Here is a 21,597-nt window from a genome sequence, read left to right on the forward strand (position 1 = left end):
CCGAAGGCACCGCCTTCTTCATATGATGCCCCGCCCCCTACAGTTCAGACTTTGTCCCCCACCAGACCTCGAGAGCCCCGAGGGTGGGAGATCCGGGGGGATGTCTCTACCCTGCCCCGGCCATCTACGTCCATCCATCCGTCTATCCACTCCCGCCCCTTCCACTGTCTCCAATCCCCCCACACTCCGGAGGGCGGGCAGGCGGGTGCGAGCGAGGGGTGTGCGCCGCTCTCTCGGCAGGGGGCGGGGGAGGCGGCCGCGCGGTGACGCGCGGGGCTGCTGCGGCTGCTCCGCGGGCGGATCATCACTCTCGGGCTGGGATGGACGCGGAGCGGGCGGGCCCTGGCGCGCGGAGCCAGGAGTCCGGGCCTCCTAGCAGCTGAGCGTCCCCCGAAGCCAATCCTCACCCCCGCCGTCTCTCCTCGGAGCCGCGCCGACCCCCACCCCAGGGCTCCGGACTCGGCTTCCGCCCTCCTCAGACTCCCCGAACCTCCCCCTCCCTCCCGCCCTCGGGATCGACTAGATCCCTCCCCCTCCCTGAGGATTCCGGCTGGATCCCTGCCCCTGCACCGCGGATCCTGCGCTCTCGGGCCCCAGGCCCCTGGGAATTGCCGTGGACTCCTCCTCCAGCACCCGATCACTTAAGATCCTCCGCCTGGACCGCCTCTGGTCCCTCGAAGCCGACCCACGGAGCCAGTGGATCCCAAATCCAGTCCTGTCCCGTTGCCACCTCCTTGCTCTGCTGTCCCCACTGCGGGGTTCCCTGTTCTCGGGTTCCCCCGACCTCATCCCCTAGCTCTCCTTTTCCCGGGGATCGACTGGATCCCGGCCCCGCCCCCTGGGGCTGGGGCGATCCCCCTCCCCCGCCGGGTGAGGCGCTGCGGGGGGGCTGGGCCTGCGGGGCCGCGGGGGCTCAGAGGCCGCCGCCCCCCTGCCGAAGCCCGTCCGCCCCCAACTCGGAGCCCTGGATGGAGGCACCACGGCCCCAGGGCTGAGCCAGGTAGGAGCTAAGCCGAGCCGGGCGGAGGGGGCTGCGTGGCGGTCCGCTGGGGTCTCCCTTTCCCCATCTCCCTTCCTGCGCCTGGTTTCCCCCAGCCTGCTCTGTCTGCGTGTCTCCGCCTAGGGATGCTCTCGCCGTGTCTCTGCGTCTTGGTCTCTTTGTCTCTGCCTCTCTCCAGTCCATGAATGATCCTTTGAATGGGCCCACAGACCCCGTGTGTTCCCATCTCCCCCTCCCCCTCCTTCTCCCCTTCCCGGCCAAGCCATTTTCCCCACTGCAGGAAGGGGGGGGGCTGCGGCCTGAGCCCCCGTCCCTCAACTCTCCCTGGCTGGGGGAGTCCAGGCCTGGGCAGGAATGGAGAGAGCAAGGCAGAGGGATGGGGAGGAGGGGGAGCAAGATGTGGCAGACAGAGATGGGGAGAGAAAATGGGGGAGACAGAGATAGAGAAAGACAGGAGCGAGGGGCTTGAGGGAGAGATTTGGGGTAGATAATTTGGAGGAGAGAGATGAAAGGAGACGAGAACCAAGGAGGGAGATGTAGAAGAGAGAGGTGAAAAAAAGACCAAGGGGCGAGAGACTGAAGGCAAGAGCTGGAGCAAGCTGGAAGAGGCCGAGGAAAGATGCTCAGAGGGAGCGCTATGGAGAGAAGAGAGATGGGGGGTGGGGGGAGGGGTCCAGTGGGAGGGAAGAAGGGAGAAAAGCTGGCTAGTGGGAAGAAGGCCAGGGGCCCAAAGTACCCTAAAGGAGTGGGGGTGACAGAGGCAGACCGTGCTGGTGGGAGGGGGAGGGGGCAGCAAGGCCTTGGTAGCTGAGCCCAGCCTGGATGGGGAAGAGGAGGTCCTGGAGAGGACAGCTCCAAGCCCTCTCCAGGTGATGGGAGAACAGGAGCTAAAGAGGACCTGAAGAGGGGGAGGGCATGGCTGGGTGTGTGTGTGCTAAGGATTCCTGTGTCCTCATCTCTGGAATAAATTGACACCTGCAGAGAGCCACCGCGGGCTGGCGCCTGGCTCCGAAAAACCCCGCGTCAGCAAACAGCTCTGGCGGCCGGTGGGGGCGGGGGGGGGGGGGGGGCTTGCTGAAGTGACCTGGGTGTCTGCCCCTTCAGGTTTGATCTCTTCTCTGTCCTGCCTCTGCTGCCTTGAGCAGCCAGGCATCAGAGCAGCAACTGCGGGGAAGGGGGGGGGTGGCAAGGAGAAGGGGAGGTGGATGGGATGAGATGAGAAGAAAGCTGAGCTTTGCCCCCAGGACATGGGTCAAAATGCCACGCAAAGAGGTGTCTGGGGTCCAAAGCTTTCAAGACTGTGGGAGGGGTGCAGTTAGTTGGTTCATCTGATGCCTCCCCAAGCCCACCCCAGCACCCCTTCTCAAAGCCAGAGGCCTGGTCACTAGGGCTAGGCACTGATTGGCCAACAAAAGGGGGCAAGAGGCAGGTCTTTTAGGGTTCTCAATGTCCCCAGTCTCCCCCTCCCTTCAACATATATACTTCTTCCTCTGTACTGAAACTCTAGCACTCTGACTCACGCCTCTGTCCTGCTCATGCCCTGAATGGACCCCACAACCAAGCCAACCCCTTCCTCCAGACCCCCCCCCCAGGGTTAAAGCTGCAGCCCGTTGCCGAGGTAACATTGCGGGGCAGCATCCCGTCGCCCGGCAACCAGCTGCAGGATCACGCATCTGTCCCTGGATTTACCCCTCCAGCATCCCCCTCCCTACTCTAACCCCTACCTCAAGGCACCCCAACTTCTGAAGGAAGAAATGGAGAGGGCCTGGGGAGAAAGGAGTCTTGGGGCCGGACACATCCTTAGGGAATAGTATGTTGAAGGGGGAGAAGGTTCTGGGTTTGTGCAGTCCCAAGAAAGGCCCGGGTCTGGTCTGGGGTGGGGGTTCAGCGCCATGAAATTACAGCTCAGGAGTAATTAACACGTATAAACAAACCCGCCACTTCCTGCTAATTAATGACAGTATTTTTATACTCTCTTCCTTGTCTATCTCATTCCCTCCCAGGGAGGTGGGAACTGGGACTCCTAAGTCCCTGAGGAGAGCCTGCCTGGGAGGGAGAAAGCGGCTAGAAGGGGGGCGTGCTGGGTCTGGGGAGCAGATCCTCCCCCTCTGGCACCGTCCTGAACGTTTACCACATCTTGACCCCCACCCCCAGCCTGGGTCCCTCCTGAGGGGAGGAGGGTTGCTCAGAGGGAGGGATGAGGGAGGTCCAGGGGGCCTGCGGGGGTGGGGGTGGGGGTGGGGACAGAGTGGGGCAACTTGGTCAGAATTCCAAGTCACTAACCACTTGTCTCTTCTGTTTCCCCATTCCTTTCTGTCTGCCCCATCCAATTTCCCTTCCCTTCTTCCACCTCTCTGTATTTTCCTGTCTGTCCGTCTGTCTGTATCTTGCATGCCCTGTCCCGCAGCTCGGGCCTGCCTTCACCTTCTCCCGCCTCCTTCCCCTTCCCCATCCCTTGTCCCCTCCATGGAGAGGAACAGACCCCTTCTCTGTCCGGTCTAACCCCCCTCCCTCCCCACCCCCCTCCTCCCTCCTTTCCCCCGCCCCCTCCTCCCTCCTGGGGCGAGGGGGGCCTCCCTCCCTCTCCCCCCCCTTCTCTCTCTCTCCGAGGGGGGGGGTCCCGGGGAGGGAGGGGGGGCCCCCCCGATCAGCATGTGGCTCCTGGCGCTGTGTCTGGTGGGGCTGGCGGGGGCTCAACGGGGGGGAGGGGGTCCCGGCGGCGGCGCCCCGGGCGGCCCGGGCCTGGGCCTCGGCAGCCTCGGGGAGGAGCGCTTCCCAGTGGTGAGCACAGCCTACGGGCGAGTGCGCGGTGTGCGGCGCGAGCTCAACAACGAGATCCTGGGCCCCGTCGTGCAGTTCTTGGGCGTGCCCTACGCCACGCCACCCCTGGGCGCCCGCCGCTTCCAGCCGCCTGAGGCGCCCGCCTCGTGGCCCGGGGTGCGCAACGCCACCACCCTGCCGCCCGCCTGCCCGCAGAACCTGCACGGGGCGCTGCCCGCCATCATGCTGCCTGTGTGGTTCACTGACAACTTGGAGGCGGCCGCCACCTACGTGCAGAACCAGAGCGAAGACTGCCTGTACCTCAACCTCTACGTGCCCACCGAGGACGGTAAGGGCGCGGGCACAAGGCCGGGCACCCCTTGGACACAGCCCACAAACGTACATGCAGGCCCCAGGCACTGGAACGGCTCCTGGGCCAGGAGCTGGGCCTTTGTTAGGGCAGTGAGGGACAGTGTGTCCCTAACAGCCTCTGCGTGCCCTCTAAGGATGTAGCAGTGCCCACCAGGCCAGTCCCAGGAATGTATCCCACAGACAGCCACTGCAGAAGTTCTTGGTGCCCTTAGAGAGCCTTGGTAAGGGTAGAAGGCACCAGGCTAGGCTTACCCACCCTCTCTCCAAAGAGACACGTAAGAATCAGCCACCAAATCTCAGTGTGGCCACTGAGGGTGGTCAGCTGATGGAGGCATCCATCACCTGCCCAGACATCCCCTCCAACCTTGCCCCATATCCTGCCTCCAGGCTGGGGCTTGTCCCAGGCAGAATAGCCGCTTTAGCTACACCTACACTTCTAGGACAGTGTAGGCTCTTCCTCTCCCCCAGGCTAGGATGGGCAAACCTCCGTCTATCATATCATGCCCAAAGCCCCTCACCTGAACCAACCAAGTGCCCTTGGTGGTGGTACTCATGGCCTCCTCTTTTTCATGATGGTCTGTTCCCTGACCCCTACACAGCCCTGAGGGATCAGGGAAACTTCTCACCAAGGGCCCCTCCACTTAAGGCACAGCCAACCCATCCCTATCAAAACATCTTCCCTGGGGCTCTTGAGCTGCCTTTCTTGTTAATGAACTCCTGTGCACTGCAAGACTGCTCATATCCGCCAGCACAGTCTCCCTGGACAGTTCTCATCCACCAACCTTCAGCACACTGAGATTAATCAGAACACCTTCCAGTGGCCCACGACAGAGGGTAATAGATTCCAGCCACCCAACAGACTGTCCTCACAAACAGCCCCGCGTTACCCTTCTGGCAACCCATCTCACTACTCTGAAACACGGCAGCACCTCCACAGAGACTGTCCACTTCTACAACACCCCCTGCAGGCCATATTTCCAACAAGGAAACACAGGCCTGGTACCCAGGAACTGCTAATGTACCCCCTAGACACCCAATACCCCCACATCATGTACTCGAGTCCCACAATAGACTATGAATCTCAGCTACTCAACATTCAGATCATGAACCCAACAACCTATATGCAGACCATGTGCTCTACCACCCACATATCACCATTCTTCACGCTGTTACCTAGCATCACCCCCAACACTTCTCTGTAATTGTGTGCCCTATCGCCCGCACAGACCCATGTTCCCCAGTATCTCTGGATATAGACCATGTGCCCTCATAAGAACCATACATGAACCTTATACCCCAATAATCCCGCATCTGTAATGTGTGCTCCAGTAGGCCACTCACACATCATTCTCCAACACCCTCAACACTTTCCAAATATTGTTTATCCCAACTTCTACCTAGAGATGATCTACACCATGTCTCAGGTGGTGACAACACACTCAGCAACCCTATGTCCTACTCCTAGATCAAGTGCTCCAACACCTGGCCCCTGCACTCAGAATACTGTCATGCCAATCACACAACACATGCACCTCAACCCACAAAGCCATGCCAACACCTCCCATACTGGCCATCCACCCTATATCCCTCATACCAGCTGTGCACCCTACCTCCTGACTACCCCTCCCTATATAAACCATGCCTCCTAACAACCCCCACACACAATGCACAGAAACATCATCTGCTCTAATCCCATCGAGTTCTGGGCACCCTAATCCCCCATAGACCATTCATCCCAACACACTCCACACATTCTCCCTGTTACCTCAGCACTCTCCACTGAGAACCTTCCACTCCACATTCCTCTACCCTCTCATGGGCCCCACGTCACAGCACCCTCCTACCTGTGAGTCAGTCGCCCCAGTACCTCCACACAGACTGTCCCTCTCAACACTACCCATTCGTGGACTCTCCACCCCCACACTTTCATGTAGGCTGTCCACCCCAGTGTCCCCCTCCTGTGGGCTATCTCATCACATCCCCTGGGAAACACCCACCCAACACTAGCCACCAATGGACTGTCCACCCCAACACCTCCACACAAATTGTCCACCCCCCACCCCCACACCAACCATGCCCACACCTTCTGTATTTTTAACCATTACTTATTGCAGACCTGCTTGGGGCCTGACACATTCAAGTGATCTCACTGAATCTTCACACCAGCTCTGGGAGGAAGAGGTTGACTCAGGCACAGACACATACACATACGCTCTCTCTTCACATTCTCACACGCACGAATGCCCTGCTGACTTCATCCCTTTCCCCATCCTCTCTCAAAGAAGGGCCCTGTTCCCAGTGGGTTCCCATGGAGGTGATCCACGAGAGGGCAGAAGAATGTGGGGCTTGACTCCTAACCCACCAGTTAGGGGAAGCCTTGCAGAGCTAGCCTGGGCCTTGCTGACCCATCCATCCCTACACCGGTCCCCTTGCCGTGGAGGAAAAACCAATCAGCCTGGGGGAACCCCTTGAGGCCTCTGGGTTCCAGCTCTCCCCTGACCAATCCTGTAATCTGAAAGAAGCCTGGAGCCAATCTCTGGGCCCAGTCTGGGGCCTTTCCCTCACACTGGCACACTCCGTGCCTCTCAGCACCTGCTGGTACCTTCAGTGTGTTTTTCCTGTTCCCTGTTTGCGGACTGAACCCCCCAGGTGGGAAGGGGGCTTTTTGGCAGCAGAGAGGGGACTAGCAGGGGCTGTCTTGGGCTGGGGGGGGGTGGGCTGGTGGCCCTGATGGGAAGTCCACTGTTCTGGGGGGAGGAGAGGAGTCATGGGTAAGGGAAGGGGTTGGGGGAAGTGTGAGGGATGAGCTGGAGTGGAGGGCAAGACCTGATGACCCCTTTCCCTGCTTTGCCCACATTGGGGAGATGGGGTGAGAAGCCAGGCCTGTGAGTGCGGATGGAAGAGAAGTGCTGGCGGGTGAGGCTGGGTAGGTGGACCGGCAGCCCTAGCTGACCTACCCATAGCCCTCCAGTGGGGAGCGGAGGGCTTCCCGGGCTGTGAGCTGCGGGGTGGGCTGCCCGCCGACCCCATCCTGCCCTCTCCCCTCCAGGGTGGTTCAGAGGGAAGCAGAGTCCTTTCTCCCTCAGCCTCTCCTCTCTACAGCCTGGGTGGGGCAGCAGGCAGGCACTGGGCTGGCCCTGAAGGGGGCCTTCGTGAGAGGTGGCCTGGGTGGCAAGCAGGCTTTTGTCTCCCAGGGCTCGGGCGGGCTTCCCCTCCCCTCCCACCCCACCTCTAACACCGTTTCATTTCCAGCAATTAGCAAACCCACCGACAAGCCAAATCCTTTCCAGCCAAGTCAATATGTCTTAAGACAGGCCTCAGTCCACTCAGGCATCCCACCCCCCCAAAACCAGCCTTTTCTTTGGGGCATGACTTTTTCTGGGGAGGGGAACAAAATTGGGTTTGTAGAAACGTTTTTCTCTTTTCTTGGTTTCTTTTTCTTGCAAACAAATTTTGCTTTTTTTGGCTTATTTTTTCTGCCTTCCCCACCCTCCCCTTTTCTGCTTTCTCTCCTCCCCTCCCCATCCACCACTTCCCCTGACCCCCATCTTTCCCCACAAAATTGTCCTTTTTTCTCTGTTTTGTGTTCCCGGTCTTAGGTCCGCTCACAAAAAAACGTGACGAGGCGACGCTCAATCCGCCAGACACAGGTAGATTTAAAAATCCCGCTGCTGCATGTGGTTGCTTATGAGAGGACGTTCATGGCCCTGTCCCTAACTAAATGTCCCCACAGCCCTCAAGGCCCCTCAGTTGTTCTCCCAACTAAAAATAAAAAAGAAAAGAAAAGAAAAATTTTTAATAATTGGAAAAAAGAATTATGAAAACTTCAAACGAAATTTGAACAATGTTGGACCCACTAGAATACCTGCAAGAAAACATGCTAAACATGGTGAAAATAAGGTGGAAAAAGAAAAGAAATTGGAATGTCAGAAAAAAAAAAACCAAAGAATTGGATAAAATACTTAGCACTTGAAAGAAATTTGGACATTTTGAAACTTGTGAAATGTAACATTTGAAAAAACAATTTTAATTTGGAGCAAAACAATGTTGGCAAAAAAATTTTAAAGTTGACAAATTGATGACACAATTGAAAGATCAGAAACCTGCTACAATTTCCAAAAGCCTGTCAAACACAGAAAATGCAAACATTTGAAGTGAATTAAAGAATTTGGAAATTTTTGCAAACAGGGCCCAATATCTTGAAGTTTCACCACAAAATTTTGAAAAAAAAAAAAAAAAAAAATGCAAAGAATTTTTTTCTTTTTTTTCTTTTTTTCCAAAATGGATCTTTTTGTTTTTTCTTTTCTTGTTGAATCTGCCCCAAGAGCTTCTTGCTTTTTGGTTGTTGTTTTTTCTTTCTTTCTTTCTTCTTTCTTGATCCTGTTTTTTGTTGTTGGTTTTGAATTCTTGTTGCCCCAGCCCCTCCTCCCGCTCCTTCCCTTTCTGACTCCCCTTCCCCCACACTGGGAGAGGGGTGGGGTGGGGGTGGGAGGACAGCAGAGCACATTTAGGACAGGACCTTGGAGGGAAGCAGATTCCAGCCTGAAGGTGCTAGAAGGTCACTTGAGGTTTGGGAACGAAGGGAAGAACAGGATTTGGGGAGGACACCTGGGAGCTCTGGCTGAAGAAATCAGGAGGATGGAGGTGGTGGAGAAGGTCTGAGAGACAGGAGACAGGAAGCCGTCTGTGGGGGTCAAGGGGAACAGTCTTAGTGACCTGCAGGTCAATCTGGCAGGAAGAAAGTTTCTAGCAGGATGAGGGAGGTGGGCAGAGGTGCTGGGGACCAGGTGTGGAGGCCTAGGCCTGACTTTTGTTTCCTGAGTACCCATGCTAATGAGGGGTTGCAAGTGTCAAGAAAGGAGAGGACTTGTAGGCCAGGAGTGACCCAAGCCCTGGCCCTGTGGTAGAATCGTGGGGGAGCTGGAGGGGAGGGTACTGTAGTCTCGGGGACCCTGGCCAGCCCTCGCAGACTTCCACCCTCTTCTGGAATTAGTCACCTCTCAGTCCAGTCTGGAGTGTCCCAAGGGCCTACTAAATGTGGCAATAATTAAGAGATCCTTTTGAGACATGGCAAGAGAGAGGTCTAGGCAGAACCCAGGGATCAGGCCAGTTCGTGGAGGTCTAAGACTAGAGAGCTGCACCCTGGCTTCATTAAGCAGGATCTTTCCCACCCTGCCTCCTCCTGCCACAGTAATTAGGCTGGGGGTTGCCATGGTAACTGGGGAGGTGACCTAGAAAGGAATTAGGGCGGGGAGGAGACCAAGCCCCCAGGGACCCTAGGGCCTGGCACCCCCTCACCCACAGACTAGGGTACCATGTGGAACTGAGGCCCAAGGCCTGAGTCAGAGGAAACTCCAGGACCCTCCGAGCATCCCTAGCTGTAGTTCTAGTCTTGGGAGCTCACTCTTCCTAGGAGTAGGAAGATTTGCTGTGTGTATATGGGAATAGGGTTCCCTGAATCCAGCAGATGCCCTGATGAGGGCCAGCTCCCACCCCTGGACTCTGTTAGGCTTCTTGGAAGGACTGCCCCTCATTTGGAGAAGTGCTTCAGGCAGTCTGGCAGGGGATGGGGTGGGACCTTCTGCCAGGGCTAACTGGGGAGGGAGGGAGGGGAATCCGGTCTTGCCCCCCAGGGATGAGGGTGACATGCCACCTGAGCTCCAGGCTGGTCCTCAGCAGGCCTGGGAGCTGGGCAGTGCTGCTTTCAGTCTGACTGTGTCATTGTCCCCAACTCCCTGGCCCACCTGCCCTCCCCCTCCCCACAGATATCCGGGACTCTGGGAAGAAACCTGTGATGCTGTTTCTCCACGGCGGTTCCTACATGGAGGGCACTGGGAACATGTTTGATGGCTCTGTCCTGGCGGCCTATGGCAATGTCATCGTGGCCACGCTCAACTACCGTCTTGGGGTGCTCGGTGAGGGTGGGCAGCCAATTCTGGGGGGCGGAGTCTGGGAGGCAGGCCTGGTGGGCAGGGTTCCTCCAAATCCAGCAGAAGGGCTTCTGGGCTGGACTGAGCTGCCCAGAAAGGGTACAAAGGTGCTGTGACACCTCCAGGGACCCCCTTTCTTCTTGTACCCCCAGGTTTTCTCAGCACTGGGGACCAGGCTGCAAAAGGCAACTATGGGCTCCTGGACCAGATCCAGGCCCTACGATGGCTCAGTGAAAATATTGCCCACTTTGGGGGTGACCCCGAGCGTATCACCATCTTTGGGTCTGGGGCAGGAGCCTCTTGTGTCAACCTTCTGATCCTCTCCCACCATTCGGAAGGTACCAGCAGCTACCCTGGCCTGCCTGTCCTCACCCTTCCCACAGCCCTGACCCTACCAGCTCCCCCCTCTCCTTTTTACTGATGCTCATAGCTAAGCCTGAGGTCTGCCTGTCCCACCAGGGCTGTTCCAGAAGGCCATTGCCCAGAGCGGTACTGCCATTTCTAGCTGGTCTGTCAACTACCAGCCACTCAAGTACACGCGACTGCTGGCAGCCAAGGTGGGCTGTGACTGGGAAGACAGCACCGAAGCTGTGGAGTGTTTGCGCCGGAAGCCTTCCCGGGAGCTGGTGGACCAGGACGTGCAGCCTGCCCGGTATGGGGTGGGAGAGGGCCGGGTCCGAGCCTTCACACTCCCTGCTCATTCCAAGGAGGTTGAAGTGAGAGGTGCCTGCAGGCATTCCCTTTGGCAAGGAGAGGTGGGCTTCTGGCCCTCTAGTGGCTTCTTCTTGGGAGCCTGCCCTCAGTGGAGATGCCTAAACAGAACAGGTGAGCACAGGGTGCCATGAAGTGCTTTAGAAAGACTTGCAGAGAGGCCAAGTGCCCTGAAGCACTCAGAGGAGGTTTTGAAGTAGGGGAGAAGGGTCTTCCAGGCAGAGGGAAGCCCCTGCGTGTGGGTTTAGTAGGCCATGGGCTGAGAGGGGTCCAATGAGCACGTGATGAGACCCTGACCCTTCTCCCCAGCTACCATATCGCCTTTGGGCCCGTGGTGGACGGCGACGTAGTCCCCGACGATCCTGAGATCCTCATGCAGCAGGGAGAATTCCTCAACTACGATATGCTCATCGGCGTCAACCAGGGAGAGGGCCTGAAGTTCGTGGAGGACTCTGCAGAGAGTGAGGATGGCGTGTCTGCCAGCGCCTTTGACTTCACGGTCTCCAACTTTGTGGACAACCTGTATGGCTACCCAGAGGGCAAGGATGTGCTGCGGGAAACCATCAAGTTTATGTACACGGACTGGGCTGACCGGGACAATGGCGAGATGCGGCGTAAAACCCTGCTGGCGCTCTTTACTGACCACCAGTGGGTGGCACCAGCTGTGGCCACCGCCAAGCTGCACGCCGACTACCAGTCTCCTGTCTACTTTTATACCTTCTACCACCACTGCCAGGCTGAGGGCCGGCCTGAGTGGGCAGATGCGGCACACGGGGATGAGCTGCCCTACGTCTTTGGTGTGCCTATGGTGGGTGCCACCGACCTCTTCCCCTGCAATTTCTCCAAGAATGACGTCATGCTCAGCGCTGTGGTCATGACCTACTGGACCAACTTCGCCAAGACTGGGTGAGGGCCAGAGGGACTGGGTGGGGCTGGGTGCGGCACCCCTTGCAGGCAAAGGCCCTCTCTCCATCCTCGGCTTGTCCTCTCTCCCCCTCCCCCCTTTGCACTGCACTGCCATTGTCCCTTCATTAAGACACTCCGTCTTAGGGCCAGCCCGTGGCTCACTCGGGAGAGTGTGGTGCTGATAACACCAAGGCCACGGGTTCGGATCCCTATATAGGGATGGCCGGTTCACTCACTTGGGAGAGCGTGGTGCTGACAACACCAAGTCAAGGGTTAAGACCCCCTTACCAGTCATCTTTAAAAAAAAATAAGAAAAAAAGACACTCCCACTTGGCTTCACTTCCTGCTTGAGTGATACTCAGATACTGCTGGACACCTTCTGTGTACCAGGCACTGAGTTGAGTGTTGGAGATGCAGCAGAGTTAGTCAGAGAGGTCCCTGGGCTCACTTGGTGGCTTTGGCCTGGTACCTGTCTCTCCTTACTCCTGTGCCTCCCGCACCCACCCACCCTGTGTCAGGTTTTGCGTCTGTTTCTGTCTCAGTCTCCCTCTTGAAATCCACTGATACCTGTCCCTTTCCTCTGCTCTCTCTGATCTATTTACTTCTTGGTATCTCTGGCCTGCTGGCTGGTTTCACCCTGGCTGTCTCTGTCTCATGGGTCTTTGTCTCTCTATGTCTCACTCAGTCTCAGCTTCTGCCTCTCACTGGCTATCTTTGTCTCTATCTCTGTTCCTCTGTCCTCATCTCTGGCGGTCTCTGGCAATCTGTCTCCATCCCTATTTGTTTCTCTGTCCCTGCCTCTGGCGGTTTCTCTGGCTTCGTTTCTATCTCAGTCTCTCTTCCTCTGTGACTTTTTCTCTGGCTTTCTTGCCATCTCCGTGTCTCTCTCCATCTCTGTCTGTCTCCCTTCCCACTGCTCCCCCACCCTCCTTCGGAGCCTCACCCTCACTCTTTCCCGTGCCCTTCTGTGCCTACAGCGACCCCAACCAGCCAGTGCCACAAGACACCAAGTTCATCCACACCAAGCCCAACCGCTTTGAGGAGGTGGTGTGGAGCAAGTTCAACAGCAAGGAGAAGCAGTACCTGCACATTGGTTTGAAGCCCCGTGTGCGTGACAACTACCGCGCCAACAAGGTGGCCTTCTGGCTGGAGCTTGTGCCCCACCTGCACAACCTGCACACGGAGCTCTTCACCACCACCACGCGCCTGCCTCCCTATGCCACGCGCTGGCCACCACGCCCGCCCCCTGGCGCCCCAGGCACGCGCCGGCCCCCGCCACCTGCCACCCTGCCGCCTGAGCCCGAGCCTGAACCCGGCCCAAGGGCCTATGACCGCTTCCCTGGGGACTCACGGGACTACTCCACGGAGCTAAGTGTCACCGTGGCTGTGGGTGCCTCTCTCCTGTTCCTCAACATCCTGGCCTTTGCTGCCCTCTACTACAAGCGGGACAGGCGGCAGGAGCTGCGGTGCAGGCGGCTTAGCCCACCTGGAGGCTCGGGCTCTGGTGTGCCCGGTGGGGGCCCCCTGCTCCCTGCTGCCGGCCGTGAGCTGCCACCAGAGGAGGAGCTGGTGTCTCTGCAGCTGAAGCGGGGTGGTGGCGTCGGGGCGGACCCTGCTGAGGCCCTGCGCCCTGCCTGCCCGCCTGACTACACCCTGGCCCTGCGCCGGGCACCGGACGATGTGCCTCTCTTGGCCCCTGGGGCCCTGACCCTGCTGCCCAGTGGCCTGGGACCTCCACCGCCTCCACCGCCCCCTTCCCTCCATCCCTTTGGGCCCTTTCCCCCACCTCCCCCCACTGCTACCAGCCACAACAACACGCTACCCCACCCCCACTCCACCACTCGGGTATAGGGGGCGGCTTGGGGAGGCCTCCTCCCCAGCCCTCCCCGGCCCGGGCCACTCCCAAGGCAGGGAGGAGGACTTGGCAACAGGCTTTTCTCCTGTGGAGTTGTCACGTGTCATCGAGCAGCGTTAAGGTGGACAGGAGATTCCTCACTGGGATGCGTGTCTTTTCCCATGCAGAGAGGCCCGTTCTCTTCTCTGGACCTGGGCCTTTGAACAACTGGGGGGTGTTTTTTCCCCTCCATTGGGACACCAGTCTTCGGTGTGTGGAAATGTGGAAGTATTTTCCCACGTGGAGGTGTGCTCTCTCACAAGGGGGTGTGTTTTCCCATGTGCAGGGTGAGTTTTTTTTTACCGCCCTGGACACATGTTGGCCCCCTCAAAGAATTTCTGCGGGGACTTGTACCCCAGAACCCTGTTCCCTCATGTCTTCTCCCACCTCCACCCCTCTCCCCACCCCCTGGAGACCCTGGAAGTGGTATGTTCACGTGCAGTGACCCCTTGGCCACCAGACAACACAGGGTGGTGCCTGGGAAGCAGCAAGGAAATCACAGCCTCCCCTCGCCGCCCCCCCCAGCAAAGCATGTTTTTTCCTCGTGGCACAAGTCAGATGAAGCACGTTCTCCAGGGAGGCCCTCGCCTTCCACAGAGGACAGACACGGAGTTCCTGCTGGGGAGAAGGGAGGAGATCCGTGCATCCCGGTGCTGCCTGGAAACTTACTTTCCCATGGTCCAGGACACATTTCGCTGAGTGGAAACATATTCTTGCATGTGGATGTGTCTTTGCCCAGACAGAGGGTCCCTCTCTCCCCAGCACTTCCCTGCATCCCCCAGGCCTCAGCCCAGCACTCAGTTCCTCCTCACACAGCAGGTGGGAACAGACTTAAGTCTGACAGAAGCTGAGGGGGATGCCTTGCTCCCCCAGAGATGCTGAGGCGGGGGGGGGCATGTGCCACCCACAGAGGCCATGCATGTTTGACCAAAGCCCTCATCTGGGGTCTGGGGACAGCCTTTCCCTCCCTCAGTCCTCAGATCATTGCTCATCTGTGCCAAACTGAGTAGGTGGGTTTGAGGGGGAAATAGCCCCCAAATGTGCCAAGGATTCCCCAGTCCTGGGCCAGGGCAGGGGAAGCTATGGGAGTAGGTGGGATATAGGGCAGGGGGATGTGGCAGCTAAGGGGGCCCCAACCTGTGTTTCTCTTTTCTCCACACCATGTCACCTCTCCCTGTCTGCCTTAGTTCCCCATTCTCCTCCATCTCTGTCTCCCTCTTTGAAGCTGTCCCCGTCTCAGTGTCAGGCCAGCCTTCCTCCCCCAATGGCCAACCTTTCTTCTTTGACCTGCCCCCCTTCCCTTGGCTGCTAGGGTGGAGGGAGGCGAGCAGGGGAGAAAGGTTTCACTGGGCAGGTTGGGGAGAGAATGAGGTCAGCTGTTCAGAGGAACAGATGGAGGGGCCAGTGGGGGACAGGGCTTGGACAGACACCAGCATGAAGAATTTGAGAGGAAATGTGTGAGATGACTGCCCAGGGGTCCTTGGGCCTGAGCCTCTGGGGAAAACAATGATGTCAGGGAGGGTTTTGAGGGATGCCAGCAGAAGAGAGAATCCTCCTCTGCTGGCATTTTGTGGGATGTCGATGCCAAACTGGAGTAGAGGTGGAATACTGTCGTCCACTGACACCCAAATCCAGAATCCCTGGTCTCGAGTCCCCAGGACTTTGCCTCTTGGCTGCCCCTTCTCCTACCTCCATCCCTGGAAATTTAGTTCTTTTCTGACCCTTTCCCCTGCCTGGTCTAGTTCCTCTCCAAACAGCCATGCCCTCCAAATGCTAGAGACCTGGGCCCTAAACCCTGTAGACAGATGACCCCAGAATTGGGGAATGGGAGGGGGGCTGGGGGACCCCATGATTCAGCCACGGACTCTGATGCCCAGCCCCTCTCCCCAGAACAATCCCCTGACAATCCCTACCCCAACCCTTTGCGGCTCTGTACACATTTTTAAACCTGGCAAAAGATGAAGAGAATATTGTAAATATAAAGTTTAACTGTTGATGTGCCTGCTGTGATGCTAGGAGGTGGGAGGGGGCCCTAAAGAAATAAGCCATGGGGAAGTGACCGAATGAGAGAAGAGGGGGTCTGAACCCCTAACTCTTCTATTCAATGAACAGCTCTGAGAGGAAGGAGGAGTGGATGCTGGGGTAAGGTTGCCATGGTAATGGGATTGTTTGAAGAGTTAAGATGAGGACCTGTGTCTGCAGAGACTGGAGCCTTGTGTAGTTCTAGAAGGAGGGGCAGGGGCTGATGGGGGAAGATGCCAACAGGCCAGTGGACTGGTCTAGGTGGTTGGCTACAGGAGAGGCATGTAGCGTGAAGGATTTGGCTTCTGCCAAGACCTGAGCTCACGCTGGAGAGTCAACCACAGGCCCAAGACTCTGAAAGTAGTTGCTGGACACATTGTGAGGGAGAGCCTCAGCACCATTGTGACCCACTCACACCCAGGACCCTCTGGGACAGGCAGGTGGGCTGGTGGACACAGTGAGCTGGGGGCCTAAGGGCCCCGGTGGCCCAAGGGACCGCCATGGCCATGGCTGAGCGGCCACGGCCCGGGTGGGCCTCGTATCACAACCCCAACACCAACAACTGCCAGGACCTGGGCAACTCTATCCTGTTATTGCTGGGCCTCATCATCTGCATTAACATCAGCATCAACATGGTGACTCTGGTCAGAGCAGGGCCAGGTGGGAGGGTGCTGGTGGGATGGCCGAGGGAGGGGCAGGCCTGGTGGCCAGGGCCTGCCTGGGGTCACTATGTCCTCCCCCACCTAGCTCTGGAGCCGACTCCGTGGCATCTTACACCGAGTATTCCATCATATTGTTTGTGAAAAAGGTAAGCAGGGCTCGGGGTTGGGGCATAGGAGGGGCAGAAACCAGGTGCTCTAGCCCCGACCCTAAGCTGGCCCCTTCCCTTCCTGCTGTCCCCTCTCAGACACCATAGCTGCGCAGCTTCTTTCCCTGAGCCCTGCCTCTCCATCCCTGTGTGACCCAGCCTCCCCGCCAGCCTCTCACCTCTCCCCAATCCACAGAAGCTCCTAAGCCATCCTCACCTGGGAAGCAGACCCAGCCCTCAAAGAAAAAGAGCTCCCCTGCAGTCCATCTTCGATGTACCATGGACCCTGTGAAAATGACCGTGACTCCCCCATCCACTCGCCGCCATCGCCATCAAGGCTCCCTGCCACACCGAGCCCACCACCCAGTAGCTTGGGCCCCTAACTCTGATGACGAGATGACCCGACATCCACACCCAGAGATCTGCTCCCACCACTGGAATGGCCCCGAGGACTGGGAAGCCATCCAACCCACCCAGGAGATCTGGGCCTCCTGGATGCGGGACGCTCTGGAGCCACCTCCCCAGACCATCCGCTTCCAATCGACCGGAGAGGGAAGACCCCTCAAAACAGAGTTCCAGTCAGAACAGGGCCTAGAGGCCTACGTGTACCCTGTGAACCCCCCACCTCCCAGCCCTGAGACCCTGAGTCACAACAGTGGGGCGGGGGCGGCTCAGTGCCAGCCTGCCCCACCACCCGTCCTGGGCCCCGCAGTCATCCCCGAAATCCCCCGACGTCGCTCCTCAGGCCGAATAATGTATGATGCCCGGGACGTGAGGCGGAGGCTTCGAGAACTGACCCGGGAGGTGGAGGCGCTGTCCCACTGTTACCCCCTGGCCTCCGCATCCAGCACTGCTGAGGGGACAGGCAAGGACTGGGTGTACCGTCCCCTGACTGGGAGGTGACTGGGAAAAAAATAAAAAGGAGAGAGGACGTGGTTTGTGGTAGTGTGGGGGGTGCCAGGGCCCACATAGCACCCGGAAGCCCTGGTTGCTAAGGGAACGATCTCCCTGGCAACAAGGCCTAGAGAGCCCTGGGGACCCTCATCAACCTCCTGCCCTCACAGGCCCTGTCCTCAGCCATTTCCCATGCCCTTCTTGGTTCCACGGCTCCCATCTGCCTCTACCCTGTTTCTTTAGTGCCCAGAGAAGCCCCCAATCCCACCCCAGATCCCTGGGCAGTCCTGCACTAGCAGAGACTCATATCCCTATGGCCCTATCTCCTGGGAGGTCTGGTCCCTGATAAAGCCCAGGTTTAGACTACAGCTACAGGAGATGCATGGCCCTGTTCTCTTTGGGGAGGGATGGCTGAGAGTGAGGGCATCCAGGCCCTCACAGTTCCTTAAGTCAGAATCTGAAGCTGCGCTGGTTGGCTAGCTGGGGTGGTTAGAGCACAGCCTTATAACACCAAGGTCACGGGTTCTGATCCCCTCACCGGCCAGCCACCAAAACCAAAAGAATCTGAAGGTCCTGTGCCCTCAAGCAGGCTTGGAGCAGAAGATGAAATACTGGGGACACTCTCAAGAGCTTCCTCACCATAACATCACAGCCCTTTGTGACCTCAGTCCTGTAATTAGCCCACCATATCACAAATGAGGAGACTGGGGCCCAGAGATGCCAAGTGACTTGCTCATGGTCACACAGACACCAAGGATCACGTTCACGGCCTCAGACACTCCAGTCCCCTGTTCCTACCGGTAGATTCCCATTGCCAGCAAGTTGGCCTGGCCCACCAGAATGTCCCAGCTTCCTCAGTTCCATGTGAACTCATCCAAAAATTCTATCCATCGGGCAGCAGGGAAACACAGGCCCTGCCCTACTCCTAGAGGATTGGGATCATGTGTGTGTGCGCGCGCATGAAGGAGTTGAACCCCACCTTCCCTACTAAAGTTCCTGGAGAGTGAGTACACAGAGCATTTGTGAATTGCCCAACTTCTCCATTCATTTACATTCAACTAACATTATTTTAACATTATTAATCATTTAAAGCTGATTCCACTCAGTGGGTGTACTGAGCAGCTACTATGTGTTTGGAGGCTTGATGGGAAATGCTCACTGGCCTTTCCTCTGTATCTGCTGAGTAGTTCACTGTGTAAACAAATGACTCCCGATCCCCAGGGCGCCACTTTCACAGATCCCAGTGATGAACCTAGTTTAAATTGAAGATGCCTTTTGTCATGTCAACAACTACATCTATTTTGTGCTTTGTTAATTTCATGTGGTTTTCTTAAAGTGGCAGCTCACAGTTTTTCAACTTGGAATTGGGTGGTGGGTCAGTGGGAGGACGGTTAGGACAGAGAGGAACCATGACTGGGGTTGGTCCCTGGCAGGGGCAGCAACCTCAGCAAGACGGAAGTCAGTCTGGCTCTGAAATGAAGGGGCCAGTGGGCTCAGGGACCACCAACATCTAGGGCTGCAGTCCCCAGCCAGGAAGGTTTGGGTAGTGATGGGTGCTAGAGGAATTAGAACAGAGAAATGGACAGGATGGGAGAGTTTGGTACAGCAGAGTGACTCCAGGGAGGATTTTTGCTGTCCTCATGCATCCAGTCACCCTAGCTGCTGGCCTAAAGTAGACAGGGCTGGGGCACCCCAACAGGCTAAATACATTGCCATAATGTCTCAAAAAGAACAATGAAATGGAGGAAATCCTTTATGTACGATTCAGCACCTGTGAAAACTTTCTCGTGACTGTAGCTACCTTATTTTCAGATCAGGAACTAGGTGTGTGGTCATGATATAGAGGGACAGATTGAACTCTGGGGTATCTGGGAACTGGGCTCCATTAAGTGGGAGTTGAGGGTAGAGATGGCCATGTAAAGGGGCCAGAAGGTGGATTCAAGAGCTGCCACTTCTGCATTGTGACTCTCCCTAACTGGCCTCATTATGACCTGGCTCCCACACCAGCTGGTAGGTATCTCTAGGTATTGGTATGAGTGCAGTGTGGGTCGGGGCCGGGGGGGGTGGCCCAGGTGGCCCTAGGACCCCCCCACCATGGAAAATCAGCTGTGGCATGACACCCTGGGGTGCTGCAGTCAGTACCAAGAAAGCCCCCAGAATGTTGAGGACATCTTATTCCTGCTGCTGGGTCTCATCATTCTTGTCAACATAGGCATCAACATGGCAACTGTGGTCAGTGATGGTTGTGGATCACCCCTGGGGGTGAAGAAGACTGAGGGTGGGAGCCAGCTGCAGCCTTCACCTCGACCTGCAGGAGTGGGGTGGGGTTGGGGGTGGAGAGCCTGGCCTTCACCCCTGTCCCGCCCCACCCCCAGATGTGGCATGGGCTCCAGAATGTCTTAGACAAGATGTTCCATAGCACTAATCAGAAAAGTAAGTATGGCAGCTAGAGAGGTGGCCCCACCCCCAGCACACCACCGTAAACCCAGGCCCATGTGCTCCCAACCCTGAACTCTTCTGACAACTGTCCTGATCTCATGGACTCTTGCCTTCTCCAGATGAAGTACAAGCTACTCAAAGTTCCTCCGGAGATCCCCCAGCCAAGGCACAGGATGTCCACATCCACTGCATCCTGGACCCTGTACAGATAAAGATGGCCCGACCCACACGCTACTCCTCTTCCTCCTGCCACCACCTCTATAACCGCCGCAGCCACAGTCGTCCCTATGGTCACCAGAAGAGACCAAGGAACCATGGAAAATTCCCCCGTGGCCGCTCAGTCTTCCATAACCAACATTACAGATGCAAGATGTCACGGCTGCGGCCAATGCCCTTCTTTGATGGGGACGACCAGGACTACTACCTGGAGGACGATGACCTGTCCTTCCCACATCCCAAATACCCCCATGGGCGCTGGGGTGGGTTCTATCAGCGAATGGGCCTGCCCTCCAAGGTGGGGCTGTGGGGCCGCCAGGGTGGAATCCTGGCCAGCCTGCCCCCACCCTCCCTCTACATGTCACCTGAGCTGCGCCGCTTGCCCAAGCGTGTGGAAGCCAAGTCTGAGCTGAGGCTGCAGTCCTACGGGCCCCATTGCTCACAATCCCAAATTTGGGGCAACATGGAGGCTGAGCAGTGGGCCCTGTCTCAACCACCTCCCCGCCGGCTGCCCCCTAAACCCTACTGGGTCCCTGGCGGACACAGTCCTTACCCCTCAGGGGGCCAGATACTGTGTGACTCCTGGGATCAGCGGCGACGTGGTGCAGAGAGCTCTGAGCCCTCACCTGCCTTGGTGTCCTGGAACTCCCGGCCTGACGCCCAGGGCTACCGGGAGCACTACTCCCCACAGTCCCACCAGCAGAACCTCCCTAGCCATGCTCATAGCCAACCCAACCGCAGCCCCCACCCATCCACGGGACACTTGGGCTGCAGCTCCCGGGATCCCCATGAGGTACGACGCAGGGTGGCTGACTGGGCTGAGGCTCTGCCTGCTCGGCATCCCCTGACCACCTCCACCTCCCTCACGGTGCTGGGCGAGGCCTGGTACCAACGGGCCCCAGCTCCCAGCTCAGCCCTGCTCCCCCACTCCTCCCAGCCCCTGCCCGAAGTCCAGTCTGTTGATCCCACCCCAGCCCCGACCACCTTCGTCCCACTCAGCCGGAATCCAGGGGGCAATACCAGCTACCGGGTGTACGACAGCCTGGAGCTAAAGCGGCAGGTACAGGAGAACAGAGTGCGGGCCAGCTCCCTGCCACCAGCATCCACCTCAGCCTCGAGGCCTTCTCTGCACAGGAATCGGACTGGGAAACTTAACTGACCAGCAGGCAAATGGGTGGTGGGCAGGGTGTGGAGAGGAATAAAGAGAAACAGAGTCCAGGAAACACTGTGATGTTCTGTGGCTTGGAAGCGCCACTCCTGTCAACCTAGGTCCCTGTCCTTGGCTTCCTGAAATAAGAAAGCAGTGTCCCCTCCTTGGCATTAGGCTCCCCTTGGCTTAGTCGCCATGCTCCTGCCAGCAGGCCTCTCCTGGTCTTGCACATGTACTAAGCAGATCCTGCAGCTGCAGACTCCAAACCACTGGTCTCTGGGCACACACCCTGTCTCTCTGCTCTCCCTATCTCCAAAGGGAGCTCAGAGGCTCAGCCCCAGTCAAGAACCTGAGGTCAGAATCCAGACCTGGGGATTCCACATCTAGGCAAATCTAGGCTTATGGCCCAGTGTAGGGCGGGAGGAAGACCAAGGCTCTAGACTCCAGCCAGGCTTTCTCCAGGTCTCTGAGACCGAGGTCTTCCCAGACTCACTT

General features: G+C 57.6%; 3 protein-coding genes across 4 annotated transcripts; all 3 read left to right on the forward strand.

The window, feature by feature from the left end:
- Positions 1 to 325: 325 nt before the first annotated feature.
- Positions 326 to 15,535, forward strand: NLGN2 (neuroligin 2). Of its 2 annotated transcripts, XM_063111224.1 has the most exons (8): positions 326 to 1,000; positions 3,408 to 4,109; positions 7,732 to 7,782; positions 9,898 to 10,047; positions 10,215 to 10,400; positions 10,522 to 10,714; positions 11,083 to 11,679; positions 12,657 to 15,535. In XM_063111224.1, the coding sequence occupies exons 2-8, from the start codon at positions 3,653 to 3,655 to the stop codon at positions 13,528 to 13,530; spliced, it is 2,508 nt and encodes an 835-aa protein (XP_062967294.1). In that variant the 5' UTR covers positions 326 to 1,000; positions 3,408 to 3,652; the 3' UTR covers positions 13,531 to 15,535. The 2 variants fall into 2 exon arrangements, with proteins under 2 accessions (XP_062967294.1, XP_062967295.1); XM_063111225.1 differs by lacking the exons at positions 326 to 1,000; positions 7,732 to 7,782 and having other exon boundaries at positions 3,739 to 4,109.
- A 560-nt stretch (positions 15,536 to 16,095) lies between these two features.
- SPEM1 (spermatid maturation 1) lies at positions 16,096 to 17,306 on the forward strand. Its single transcript, XM_063109202.1, has 3 exons — positions 16,096 to 16,239; positions 16,343 to 16,403; positions 16,600 to 17,306. The coding sequence occupies exons 1-3, from the start codon at positions 16,096 to 16,098 to the stop codon at positions 17,304 to 17,306; spliced, it is 912 nt and encodes a 303-aa protein (XP_062965272.1).
- Positions 17,307 to 19,391: 2,085 nt separating this feature from the next.
- SPEM2 (SPEM family member 2) lies at positions 19,392 to 21,111 on the forward strand. The gene is made up of 3 exons (XM_063109251.1): positions 19,392 to 19,529; positions 19,673 to 19,730; positions 19,856 to 21,111. Exons 1-3 carry the CDS (start codon positions 19,392 to 19,394, stop codon positions 21,109 to 21,111), a joined length of 1,452 nt encoding a protein of 483 aa, XP_062965321.1.
- Positions 21,112 to 21,597: the final 486 nt, after the last annotated feature.

This window comes from Cynocephalus volans, chromosome 10 (assembly GCF_027409185.1).
Source record: "Cynocephalus volans isolate mCynVol1 chromosome 10, mCynVol1.pri, whole genome shotgun sequence".
Taxonomy (NCBI): domain Eukaryota; kingdom Metazoa; phylum Chordata; class Mammalia; order Dermoptera; family Cynocephalidae; genus Cynocephalus; species Cynocephalus volans.